The sequence below is a fragment of the Oncorhynchus mykiss genome, chromosome 1 (genome assembly GCF_013265735.2).
Source record: "Oncorhynchus mykiss isolate Arlee chromosome 1, USDA_OmykA_1.1, whole genome shotgun sequence".
NCBI classification, from domain to species: domain Eukaryota; kingdom Metazoa; phylum Chordata; class Actinopteri; order Salmoniformes; family Salmonidae; genus Oncorhynchus; species Oncorhynchus mykiss.
In genome coordinates this window covers 40,815,007-40,828,416 of record NC_048565.1, presented here as the reverse complement: position 1 = coordinate 40,828,416, position 13,410 = coordinate 40,815,007, and the positions used below count along the sequence as shown (strand labels likewise).

The following is a 13,410-nucleotide window of genomic DNA, read 5'->3' as shown; positions in this document are numbered from 1 at the left end:
GACTCATTCCCCTCTCATTCGCCCCCACTTCACAGTAGAAGCATCAAACAAGGTTCTAAAGACTGTTGGCATCTAGTGGAAGCCTTATGAAGTGCAATATGACCCCATAGACACTGTGTATTCGATAGGCCAAGAGTTAAAAATTACAAACCTCATATTTCCCACTTCCTGGTTGGATTTTTTCTCAGGTTTTTGCCTACCATATGAGTTCTGTTATACTCACAGACACAATTCAAACAGTTTTAGAAACATCAGTGTTTTCTATCCAAATCTACTAATTATATGCATATTCTAGCTTTTATGTCTGAGTAGCAAGCAGTTTAATTTGGGCACGCTTTTCATCCAAAATTCCCAATGCTGCCCCCTACCCTAGAGAAGTTAAAACATTCCCTAACCAGAAACCGTGGATTGATGGCAGCATTCACGCAAAACTGAAGGCGCTAACCACTGCTTTTAATCAGGGCAAGGTGACCAGAAACATGACCGAATACAAACAGTGTAGCTATTCCCTCCGCAAGGCAATCAAACAAGCTTAGCGTCAGTATAGAGACAAAGTGGTGTCGCAAGTCAACGGCTCAGACACGAGAGGTATGTGGCAGGGTCTACAGTCAATCACGGACAAAAGGAAAACCGCCCCCGTCGCGGACCACGATGTCTTGCTCCCAGACAGACTAAACAACTTCTTTGCTCGCTTTGAGGACAATACAGTGCCACTGACATGGCCCGCTACCAAATCCTGCGGGTTCTCCTTCACTGCAGCCAACGTGAGTAAAACATTTAAACGTGTTAACCCTCGCAAGGCTGCAGGCCCAGACGGTATCTCCGGCCGCGTCCTCAGAGCATGTGCAGACCAGCTGGCTGGTGTGTTTACGGACATATTCAATCAATCCGTATCCCAGTCTGCTGTTCCCACATGCTTCAAGAGGACCACAGTTGTTCCTGTTCCCAAGAAAGCTAAGGTAACTGAGCTAAATGACTACTGCCCTGTAGCACTCACTTCCGCCATCATGAAGTGCTTTGACAGACTAGTCAAGGACCATATCACCTCCACCCTACCTGACACCCTAGACCCACTCCAATTTGCTTACTGCCCCAATAGGTCCACAGACGACGCAATTACACTGCACACTGCCCTAACCCATCTGGACAAGAGGAATACCTATGTAAGAATGCTGTTCCTCGATTACAGCTCAGCATTTAACACCATAGTACCCTTCAAACTCATCATTAAGCTCGAGACCCTGGGTCTCGACCCCACCCTGTGCAACTGGGTCCTGAACTTCCTGACGGGCCGACCCCAGGTGGTGAGGGTAGGTAACAACATCTCCACCCCGCTGATCCTCAACACTGGGGCCCCTCAAGGGTGCGTTCTCAGCCCTCTCCTGTACTCCCTGTTCACCCATGACTGCGTGGCCATGCACGCCTCCAACTCAATCATCAGGTTTGCAGACGACACTACAGTGGTAGGCTTGATTACCAACAACGACGAAAATAACGAGGAAAATAACCTCACACTCAATGTCAACAAAACAAAGGAGATAATCGTGGACTTCAGGAAACAGCAGAGGGAGCAGCCCCCTATCCACATTGACGAGACAGTAGTGGAGAGGGTAGAAAGTTAAGTTCCTCGGCGTACACATCATGGACAAACTGAAATGGTCCACCCACACAGACAGCGTGGTGAAGAAGGCGCAGCAGCGCCTCTTCAACCTCAGGAGGCTGAAGAAATTTAGCTTGTCACGAAAAACACTCGCAAACTTTTACAGATGCACAATCGAGAGCATCCTGTCTTATTGCTCTCATTTTGTGCACAAATGTGTTTACATCCCTGTTGGTGAGCATTTCTTCTTTGCCAATATAATCCTGACAAATGTGGCATATCAATAAGAAGATTAAACATAATCCCTTTGATGGTTAAGCATTGCACCTTTACTACCATTACTGTCCCTCAATTCCACATTGCAAAGTTTGCATTTCACCATATCGCCTATCGGCAATCAATAGCTGTATTTCTTGACGTGCAATGTCTCAACATCATTAAAGCAGGGCCTATCCTCAATGAATAGGCTAGGGTATTCTAAACGCAACAGTCCGAAGACTGAGCACACACTCACAACATTAGCAAAGAGAAAGAGCCAGTGTGAGGGAAAGAGAGGGGACAGGCAGAAAGAACTGTATGTGCGCATATGTTTTGGTAATCTGTATCTCGCAATGTCTTGTCTTGCATGCCTCGCAAATTCACAGAAGTAGCCTAAAGGTCACTTCTTCCTCTCTGGTTTTATTGAAATTCCACAAATTTCCCCAAGCCTTTATAGCCTACTGCTAGTTAGTATAGTATTGTAACTCTGCCGTTCGAGCATGCTTTTGTGGCACAGTCGATAGCGCGCCGGACCTCGGGCTGGAAGGTCGAGGGTTCGAGACCTGCTCTCTGCTGTTTCATTACATTGGTGTTAGAAGTGGGATCGGACCTTGCATCCACGACAGTGCGTGTGCTTGGCCGGTGAGCGCGTTCCTGTAAGACGAAGAGTCGCAAGCTAGCGCGAAGATGCGCTCTTTGAAAGGAGGGAGTAGTGTCCCAACAGTTTGGGCTAAAAACTATTATGAGTGTCTCACGAACACGTACATGTCAGTTGTTTTGCTCTTGGACGCCCACAAGCCTTTTCTGAATTTCCCCGGTAACAGTTTTAAAACAGGAATGAAAGTATATATGGAGATAGTTTAGTGCCTAAAATAAGAGGTTAAATGCATGTTAAAAGTAAATAAATAATGTTCCCTGATCTTTCTTATCTCTCAAATATTGAACAGACACTAGAGAACAATCTAAATGTTTAGATTTTTGGGGGGGTGTCATGACGCTGGCCTGGGGGTAGGTTTATGACAGTCATAAACACCCCCCCCTTTTTTTCCCTCTCTCTACCCTACTGATGGGACTATTGAAAATCCCTTGGTTAACATAGAGATTCTGGGAACATCAGTAGGTGGGGGAGAAATTAACCATATTTTGGTAAACCGACTAGTTGAACATATGCGTTGGTACTTAATGAATATGATGTCAGTTCGGTTGTCATCTGAGACTTTCTCATCAATGATAGGATGACATAAACTCTACAGTGGAAAGTCTACACATTATAGTTATCAGATTCACATGGAATTGTTGTGCAATTTAAATGTTTGAATATGAAATGTGATTTTAGCTTCTAAAATGTGAGAATTGGGTTTTCATGAGTGAATTAGGCCTGACTCAGTGGCCCGCCCACGTGAAGAGACTTTGGTTATAACCAATGAAACACGCACTCCTCTCCCTACCTATATAAAGCCTTGACGACAATATAACCTCCTGTTCTGAGGACGTGAGGACGACGGTCCATACGTTAAAAAGGACTAACATGTCATCTACAGAACTAAGCCAACCTCAGCGGGAGCATTGGTTGTGAATGGTATGAACTTTGAACTCTTATTCACTAAAGAAGTGAGACATCCTAGCCGTTGAGTTAGCAACAGCAGTTAAAAACATGGGTTAGGAAAGGACAGACAGAGTATCCCGTCTACCACCCAACGACGACACTACAACGTTTCCCGTTCACCACCAGAGACACTCTTCAAAGGACAAAGGACTCTGTTGGGCAACACGGCCATCCATCTATCCATCTGCCACCAACCTATTGAAGCGCAGCTCAGAGTAAATATTTATTGCATTTTCCTTTTCCAAATGGGCAGTAATTTAGAATGCATAGGATATTGTATTTACGATAGCACAGCTTCTCCCTTTTGTTCTTCAGTCTTCCCGCTCTTTCACTCAAACCCAACCCACTTTCCTTTGTGTAACCAGCTGTCATATCTGCTAAATAAATAATTAAACCCAATTTTGTATTGCTGATTCAACTTGTTAGCAAGGGTTCGTGAAGATAACCAACAACTTTCAGATGAGACTGAAATAAGGTGACGATTAATATTGACTGCTATTGATGTAAAATATTACTAGGTCTTTAAGAGCTTATTCAGAAGATAACGGCTCTATAAATATTATTTCGTGGTGCCCTGACTTTCTAGTTAATTACATTTTACATCATTAGCTCAATCAGGTAATATTAATTACAGAGAAAGGATTTTATAGAATAGCATGTCATATCACTTAATATGGCATAGCCAAAGACACGACAGGGGTTTGTTGTTCCATGTAGTGAATCTGTTATTCAATGCATTTCTATGGCCTAATAGCAGTAATGCCAAATTTATGTTTTCTTGATACCTTAAGGGGTCATACAATTCCAAATCAAATAGCTAAATGATCCTTGGTATGACATCTTAAAACAAATCCAGATTTTAGCTTAATAGAGTTTAAGCACTATTGCACACAGTCCATGCAACTTAGGTGACTTGTTAAGCACATTTTTACTCCTCAACTTACTTAGGCTTGCCATAATGAAGGGGTTGAATACTTATTGACTGAAGACATTTCAACTTTTCATTTTTAATTATTTTGTAAAAAATGTGAAAGCATAATTCCACATTATGGGGTATTGTGTAAACCAGTAAAAAAAATAATATTTGAATCCATTTGAAATTCAGGCTGTAACACAACAAAAAATGGAAAAAGTTAACGGGTGTGAATACTTTCTGAAGGCACTGTATTTAAATGGTTATTATGGTTATTTTATTTTTATGACGGTCTTCATCAATAACCTTCGGTTACATGGTTTTATGGTAATTGTGCCAGCCCTAGTCTCAGCTATTCAGTTTAAGCTAGTGCAACTGTGGAAGAAAATAACATACCAGAGCTGTTCTTCAATACCCATAACATGCCAACCCTACTTGTTTTGGTAGATTTCAGGAAATGGATGGCCTAACAAGATGCCCCCGGCTGTGACTCACTGTCATTTGACAATGTTTTGTCTCCCTCTTACAGACTCCTGGGAAAGGAGGCTCTCAGAACTCTGAGTCAGACCAGCCCAGTGCAGACTTCAACAATGACCAGACCTCTGAGGTAACACTTGTCTCGTGTAACTCACCTGACTGACTGTATTGCCTACCAAAGGGGGAACCCCTGGGCTACTGTACCACTGAACATTAAGTTGTAGGGCCATGATCCCTCTCCTGTAGTCTGATAACATCTATGTCTGTTCGTAGGGGTTCATCTGTCCCCAGTGCATGAAGTCCCACAACTCAGCAGAGGAGCTATTCAAGCACTATGAGCTGTACCACGATTCAGGAGACCAGCCCTCACACATGGGCCCTGGCCGGTAAGAACCCCTTTTTCTACTGTTTAACATAAGGGTTATACTTCGTTGCCCTCGATCTCGGTGTGTAGAATACTAGGCTTATCCTGTACCTTTTTCCTCCTTTGGCCCCTAGTCATAACATTTACCAGCACACCCACACATTTTCTTCTTCCTCAGTCTGTCTTATCCTTATATACTTAGAGTAATTACAAAGTGTTCTATAGAAGTACAGATTAATAAAGAACATTTTTAAAGTACATTTCAGGTAATGTCCTCTCTTTTTTTTCAGTGAAGACCTTGTGCTTCTCCGGCAAGAGTTGCAAGAACTGCAGACTTCGCTCAAGGTACGAACATACATTTTTGGGAAGAGATTATATAGATAATGTATTATGTTTATTGATCGTGTGTGTGTGTGTGTGTGTGATTCAGGAGGAGAAATGGTTCTCTGCGGAGTTGAAGAAGGAACTAGACAAAGTGCAAGGACACCTGAAGCAAGTAATTCCTCTAAGATGACTCATATCAAATAATATCTTAAGACGGCCACTTGCTCAGAAATGAACGCCCTCCTCAGTTCAAATACATTTGAATTTTTCATGTCGAATTGTACCAGAATGCCTTGGGGGAATTGACATGAAATAAGGATGCAGTAGCAGTCATGCGATAATAAAATAGCAAACTACAGTCAAATGCATTTTACAGTTGAGCAATGCTGATGCTTGATACAGTGCTTAGCTGGTATGGTGTGACATCAGTATTCCTCTCTTTTCAGGGTCCACAGAATGATGGCCAGACAGGATTAGAGGATTCTGGTGAGTCAATTAAGATCATGTTCATTAGGCCCCAAACAGAAGAAAACGTTGAGAAACAAAAAAGTACTTTATGTAATCGTCCAATAAGACATTTTGTTTTCATTTTCCCTTGCACAATGTTTTGCTATTGTGTGCTCAAATGAACATGACCCAGTTCTTGAATTCCTATTGTCTCGTTACTTTGATATCGGACTTCAATCACTGAGATATTGATGCTCATTCCTTTCCATTTCCCCCGTGCAGCCTTGGTGATTAAGCTGAACGAGGCGGAGACAGAGACGTTCAACATCAAGCAGATGAAAGACCTGTTTGAGCAGAAGGCTGCCCAGCTGGCCACAGATATTGTGGGTTAGTGTGTGGCGGCCATCTTTATATCCAGCTTCAGTGTGGTCGGTGTGACTGGGAGCACTGTGTGTTGCTGGCTGACTCTGTTGGAAACCACAGTGGATGTTGTTCTCCCGACTTCATATCTGGGCCATAATGTGAATCTATTGTGTTGTGTTCAGTAGGGAGTCTGAGGTATAGTTCATTTAGCTTCTCTAAACCTGCTTTGGTTGAACCACATTTAATTTCACTATTCATTGTGTAAATGTATATTTTGGGGGGAAATGGATGTTCCATAGACAGGTAGCTCAGAGGTAAGGGTTAGGATAGAATATAAATATACAGATTGATACTTTGTTGTTCTCTAAAGGGCAATTCAATTTAATGTGTGTTGGTGACCCTGATAGATGTCAAGTCTCGTTATGATGAGGAGAAGAGCTTGAGGGAGGATGCAGACCAGAGGCTGGCGAACCTGAGCCAGGAGCTGCAGAGAGAGAGGCAGGACAAGGACCGGCTCCACACTGAACTGGTAACTAACAGAGACTGTGTATACACTGTCAGACAAGCATACATAAAAGTATAGACACACTGTCACGTGTGTGTGTGTATATATTACAGTTGTCGGACGTTTACATACACCTTTGCCAAATACATTAACTCAGTTTTTCACAATTCCTGACATTTAATCCTAGTAAAAATTCCCTCTCTTAGGTCAGTTAGGATCACTACTTTATTTTAAGAATGTGAAATGTCAGAATAATAGTAGAGAGAAATGATTTGTTTCAGCTTTTATTTCTTTCATCACATTCCCAGTGGGTCAGAAGTTTACATACACTCAATTAGTATTTGGTAGCATTGCCTTTAAATTGTTTAACTTGGGTCAAACGTTTTGGGTAGCCTTTCACAAGTTTCCCACAATAAGTTGGGTGAATTTTGGCCCATTCCTCCTGACAGAACTGGTGTAACTGAGTCAGGTTTGTAGGCCTCCTTGCTCACACACGCTTTTTCAGTTCTGCCCACAATTTTTCTATGGGATTGAGGTCAGGGCTTTATGACGGCCACTCCAATACCTTGACTTTGTTGTCCTTAGGCCATTTTGCCACAACTTGGGAAGTGCTTGAAGTCATTGTTCATTTGGAAGACGCATTTGCGACCAAGCTTCAACTTCCTGACTGATGTCTTGAGATGTTGCTTCAATATATCCACGTCATTTTCCTCCCTCATGACGCCATCTATTTTGTGAAGTACACCAGTCCCTCCTGCAGCACAGTACCCCCACAACATGATGCTGCCAACCCCTGTGCTTCACGGTTGGGATGGTGTTCTTCGGCTTGCAAGCCTCCCCCTTTTTTCTCCGAACATAACAATGGTCATTATGGCCAAACAGTTCTATTTTTGTGTCATCAGACCAGAGGGCATTTCTCCAAAAAGTACGATCTTTGTCCCCATGTGCAGTTGCAAACTGTAGTCTGGCTTTTTTATGGCGGTTTTGGAGCAGTGACTTCTTCCTTGTTGAGCGGCCTTTCAGGTTATGTCCATATAGGACTGGTTTTACTGTGAATATAGATACTTTTGTACCTGTTTCCTCCAGCATCTTCACAAAGGTCCTTTGCTGTTGTTCTGGGATTGATTTGCACTTTTCGCACCAAAGTACATTCATCTCTAGGAGACAGAACGTGTCTCCTTCCTGAGCGGTATGACGGCTGCGTGGTTCCATGGTGTTTATACTTGCGTACTATTGTTTGTACAGATGAACGTGGTACCTTCAGGCGTTTGGAAAATTCTCCCAAGGAAGAACCAGACTTGTGGAGGTCTACAATTTTTTGGGCAGATTTCTTTTGTTTTTCCCATGATGTCAAGCAAAGAGGCAGTGAGTTGGAAGGTAGGCCTTGAAATACATCCACAGGTATACCTCCAGTTGACTCAAATGATGTGAATTAGCCTATCAGAAGCTTCTAAAGCCATGACATAATTTTCTGGAATTTTCCAAGCTGTTTAAAGGCACAGTCAACTTAGTGTATGTAAACTTCTGACCCACTGGAATTGTGATACATTTGAATTTTAAGTAAAATAATATGTTAATTACTTGTCATGCACAAAGTAGATGTCCTAACCGACTTGCCAAAACTATAGTTTGTTAAGAAGAAATTTATGGAGTGGTTGAAAAACGAGTTTTAATGACACCAACCTAAGTGTATGTAAACTTCTGAATTCAACTGTTTGTGTGTGTTTGTGTGTGTATATATGTATGTGTAGAATAGACTGACGGGTTTCAGAAGAAAGGTCTTTGTTTCTGCCCATTTTGAGCCGTAATCGAAGCCACAAATGCTGATGCTCCATATATATATACACACACTACCGTTCTAAAGTTTGGGGTCACTTAGAAATGTCCTTGTTTTTGAAAGAAAAGCACATTTTTTTGTCCTTTAAAATAACATCAAATTGATCAGAAATACAGTGTAGACATTGTTAATGTTGTAAATGACTATTGTAGCTGGAAACGGCAGATAAAAAAAAAAAATGGAATATCTACATAGGCGTACAGAGGCCCATTGTCAGCAACCATCACTCCTGTGTTCCAATGGCACGTTGTGTTAGTGAATCCAAGTTTATAATTTTAAAAGGCTAATTGATAATATGAAAACCCTTTTGCAATTATGTTAGCACAGCTGAAAACTGTTCTGATTAAAGAAGCAATAAAACTGGCCTTTAGACTAGTTGAGTATCTGGAGCATCAGCATTTGTGGCTTTGATTACAGGCTCAAAATGGGCAGAAACAAAGACCTTTCTTCTGAAACTCGTCAGTCTATTCTTCTTCAGAGAAATTAAGGGTATTCCGTGCGAGATATTGCCAAGAAACTGAAGATCTCGTACAGCACTGTGTACTACTCCCTTCACAGAACAGCTCAAACTGGCTCTAACCAGAATAGAAAGAGGAGTGGGAGGCCCCGGTGCACAACTGAGCAAGAGGGCAAGTACATTAGAGTGTCAAGTTTGAGAAACAGACGCCTCACACGTCCTCAACTGGCAGCTTTGTTAAATAGTACCCGCAAAACACCAGTCTCAACGTGAAGAGGCGACTCCGGGTTGCTGGCCTTCTAGGCAGAGTTGCAAAGAAAAACCCATATCTCAGACTGGCCAATAAAAATAAAAGATTAAGATGGACAAAATAGCAGACACTGGACAGAGGAGCTCTGCCTAGAAGGTCAGCATCCCGGAGTCGCCTCTTCACTGTTGACTCTCTATTTGCAGGAGTGGCCGTCCTGCAAATATATATATATATATATATGAGACACACACACACACACACACACACACACACACACACACAGTGGGGAGAACAAGTATTTGATACACTGCCGGTTTTTCAGGGTTTCCTACTTAAAGCATGTAGAGGTCTGTAATTATCATAGGTACACTTCAACTGTGAGAGACTGAATCTAGAACTACAATCCAGAAAACCACATTGTATGATTTTTAAGTAATTAATTTGCATTTTATTGCATGCAATAAGTATTTGATACATCAGAAAAGCAGAAATTAATATTTGGTACAGAAACCTTTGTTTGCAATTACAGAGATCATACATTTCCTGTAGTTCTTGACCAGGTTTGTACACACTGCAGCAGGGATTTTGGCCCACTCCTCCATACAGACCTTCTCCAGATCCCTCAGGTTTTGGGGCTGTCACTGGGCAATACGGACTTTCAGCTCCCTCCAAAGATTTTCTATTGGGTTCGGGTCTGGAGACTGGCTAGGCCACTCCAGGACCTTGAGATGCTTCTTACGGAGTCACTCCGTAAGAGAGCCAGAATTCTTACTGGTTGGTAGGTGATCAAATACTTATTGCATGCAAAAAAATGCAAATTAATTACTTCAAAATCATACAATGGGAATTTCTGGATTTTTGTTTTAGATTCCGTCTCTCACAGTTGAAGTGTACCTATGATAAAAATTACAGACCTCTACATGCTTTGTAAGTAGGAAAACCTGCAAAATCGGCAGTATATCAAATACTTGTTCTCCCCACTATCATATATATATATATATATGAGATAGTGGGGAGAACAAGTATTTGATATACTGCCGATTTTGCAGGTTTTCTTCTTCTTATATATATATATATATATATATATATATATATATATATATATATATATATATGACTGATATATACTACCAGTTAAAAGTTTGGACACACCTACTCATTCGCAGGTTTTTGTTTGTTTACTATTTTCTACATTGTAGAATAATAGTGAAAATATCAAAACTTTGAAATAACACAGATGGAATCATGTAGTAAGCAAAAAAGGGTTAAACAAATAAATGTATCTTATATTTGAGATTCTTGAAAGTAGCCACTCTTTGCCTTGATGACAGGTTTGCAAACTCTTGGCATTCTCTCAGCCAGCTTCACCTGGAATGCTTTTCCAAAGGTCTTGAAGGAGTTCCCACATATGCTGAGCACTTGTTGGCTGCTTTTCCTTCACTCTGCGGAGAGTAGTAACAGTGCTGAAATGTAGCCATTTATTGACAATTTGTCTTACCGTGGACTGACTTTTAGAGATACTTTTGTAACCCTTTCCAGCTTTATTTATAGCAACAATTCTTAATCTTAGTTCTTCTGAGATCTCTTTTGTTCGAGGCATGGTTCTTCTTACTCAGGCAATGCTTCTTGTGAATAGCAAAGCCCAAACCTCTTCCCCCTTTGCCATCACCTCGGATCCTTCTGCTACCCCATAGCTGCAGCGGCCAGGAGTGGAGGACGTGGAGCTACTGCAGAAGGAGCTGATTCAGGTGCAGACGTTGATGGACAGGATGACACGTGAGAGGGAGGAGGAGTCCGAACACCTCAAGAGCAAATATGAGCAGCTGCAGGCTGACCACACCAGCTCAGAGGTAAGGCTGCAGGGGGAATGGCACATCTTGCTCTTGGATTAGTTTTGTGTTACTGGTCCAGTTTTTACTGCTAGTATCTTCACTATTCCTTAGTGCAAGGCAGGCCCAAGGGGTTAGGGCAGCTAGTCAGTTAGCGCTTTGGCTTCTCTGTTTGCACAAGGGAGACTTCAGGAAATATGCTTGTAATCATCTTTACACACACACTACTCCCGAGTGGCGCAGCAGTCTAAGGCATTGCATTTCAGTGCAAGAGGCGTCACTACAGACAACCTGGTTAGAATCCAGGCTGTATCATAACCGGACGTAATTGGGAGTCCCATAAGTCGACTCAGACAGATCCAGCTCACTATCAGATAGATGTTAGTTTAAAATGGAAAATGAATATGTTCATGCAACAGTTTTTAGTGCATTGATTCGTATTCTTCCCGCATGATTCCCGCATGATTCTTTCCATGAATCAAATTGAATCGCACCGAATCGTTTCAAACTTAAAGTATCGTTGCTGTATCGTATCTGAGCCGATGTATCTACACTGAAAAAATATTTAAATGCAACATGTGAAGTGTTGGTCCCATGTTTCATGAGCTGAAATAAAAGATCCCAGAAATGTCCAATACGCACAAAAAAAACTATTTCTCTCAAAGGTTGTGGACAAATGTGTTTACATCGCTGTTAGTGAGCATTTCTCCTTTGCCAAGATAATCCATCCACCTAACAGGTGTGGCATATCAAGAAGCTGATTAAACAGCATGATCATTACAGAGGTGCACCTTGTGCTGGGACAATAAAAGGTCACTCTAAAATGTGCCGTTTTGTTACACAACACAATGCTACAGATGCAATTGGCACGCTGACTGCCGGAATGTCCACCAGAGCTGTTGCCAGAGAATTGAATGTTTATTTCTCTATCATAAACCGCCTCCAATATAATTTTAAAGAATTGGCTGTGCATCTAACCGGCCTCACAACCGCAGACTATGTGTATGGCGTTGTGTTTGCTGATGTCAAGGTTGTGAACAGAGTGCCCCATGGTGGGGTTATGGTATGGGCAGGCATAAGCTATGGACAACGAACACAATTGCATTTTATTGTTGGCAATTTGAATGCACAGAAATACCGTGACGCGATCCGAGGCATATTGTGAGGCCCATTTGATTTATTTTCATTTGATTTATTTTTATTTTGATTGGTTTATTTTCCCAGTCATGTGAAATTCAGTTAAATCTTTGAAATTATTGCATGTTGCGTTTTTATGTTTTTGTTCAGTATAGATTCGTATCGAATTGTGCTTATGAAGAGAGAAGCACGTCCCTATCACATACACAGTCAGAAAACTATGTAAATATTGAATAAAAAAACGAAAGGTTTTATATTCCCTTTTAACAATTGTTGAATTGTCACATACTCCATTCACATGGCATTGACATCATACAAGTGTTCTCCAAGTGGATACAACGTTTTTGTTTAACAATTTCTCAATAAACAGAAAACCTTTACTCTCATTCTACAACCTTTGCCTAGTCGTAAACACTGATTAGACACTGATTCTCCCTCACCTAGCACCTACACTTAAAAACACGCTCCAGATTGGCCAAAATAACCTTCATATTCAATGTTTTTGAATAAAGGGAGGCTTGAACTCGTAATCCTGCATACTTCAGTGATATTTCATGCATTATTGAACCCATAAGACTTTGGGAGGAGAAGGAGAAGTCTAGCTATGAGTGTTTCTGACCGTGTTCATCCCAAATGGCACCCTATTCCCTAAATAGTATACTGCTTTTAGGCAGGGCCCTGGTGCACTAAATAGGGAATAGGGTGCTATTTTGGACACAACCTGTGTCCGCTCAAGGTCCCCCTCAATCTCTCTCGCTCTGCCAGTCCCCACAGACCTCTGGTTGATATTTTCAACTGCACAATAAGGGATTGAATGAATACATTTGAATATTAAAAGACCTTGGCTCAGGCTCTTTTTATTTATAATTTTTATTGCGTAATAGCCTTCAGCTGTGATGAATTAACAAGTGCTGCTGTTGTGGTGAGTTAACTGCCTGGGACAGTAGTTTAGAATCCCACGGGTACTTCTAGGTGACGCATCAGCCTTTTTTGTTTTCCGTTTCAAACGCAGTCCAAACAGATAATTAGGCAGAAATATGCTA

General features: G+C 41.6%; 1 protein-coding gene across 2 annotated transcripts in view; it reads left to right on the top strand.

Annotated features, from left to right (window-relative positions):
- eea1 (early endosome antigen 1) overlaps window positions 1–13,410 on the top strand; it is a 43,387-nt gene that overhangs the window by 5,040 nt on the left and 24,937 nt on the right. Inside the window, exons 2-9 of one of the 2 annotated variants that reach the window (XM_021601186.2) lie at window positions 4,907–4,984; window positions 5,128–5,240; window positions 5,509–5,563; window positions 5,649–5,714; window positions 5,989–6,028; window positions 6,272–6,376; window positions 6,760–6,881; window positions 11,096–11,251. In XM_021601186.2, the coding sequence (XP_021456861.2) occupies window positions 4,907–4,984; window positions 5,128–5,240; window positions 5,509–5,563; window positions 5,649–5,714; window positions 5,989–6,028; window positions 6,272–6,376; window positions 6,760–6,881; window positions 11,096–11,251 (735 nt within the window). The remainder of the gene's footprint in view (window positions 1–4,906; window positions 4,985–5,127; window positions 5,241–5,508; window positions 5,564–5,648; window positions 5,715–5,988; window positions 6,029–6,271; window positions 6,377–6,759; window positions 6,882–11,095; window positions 11,252–13,410) is intronic. The other variant, XM_036977412.1, reaches the window with a different exon arrangement.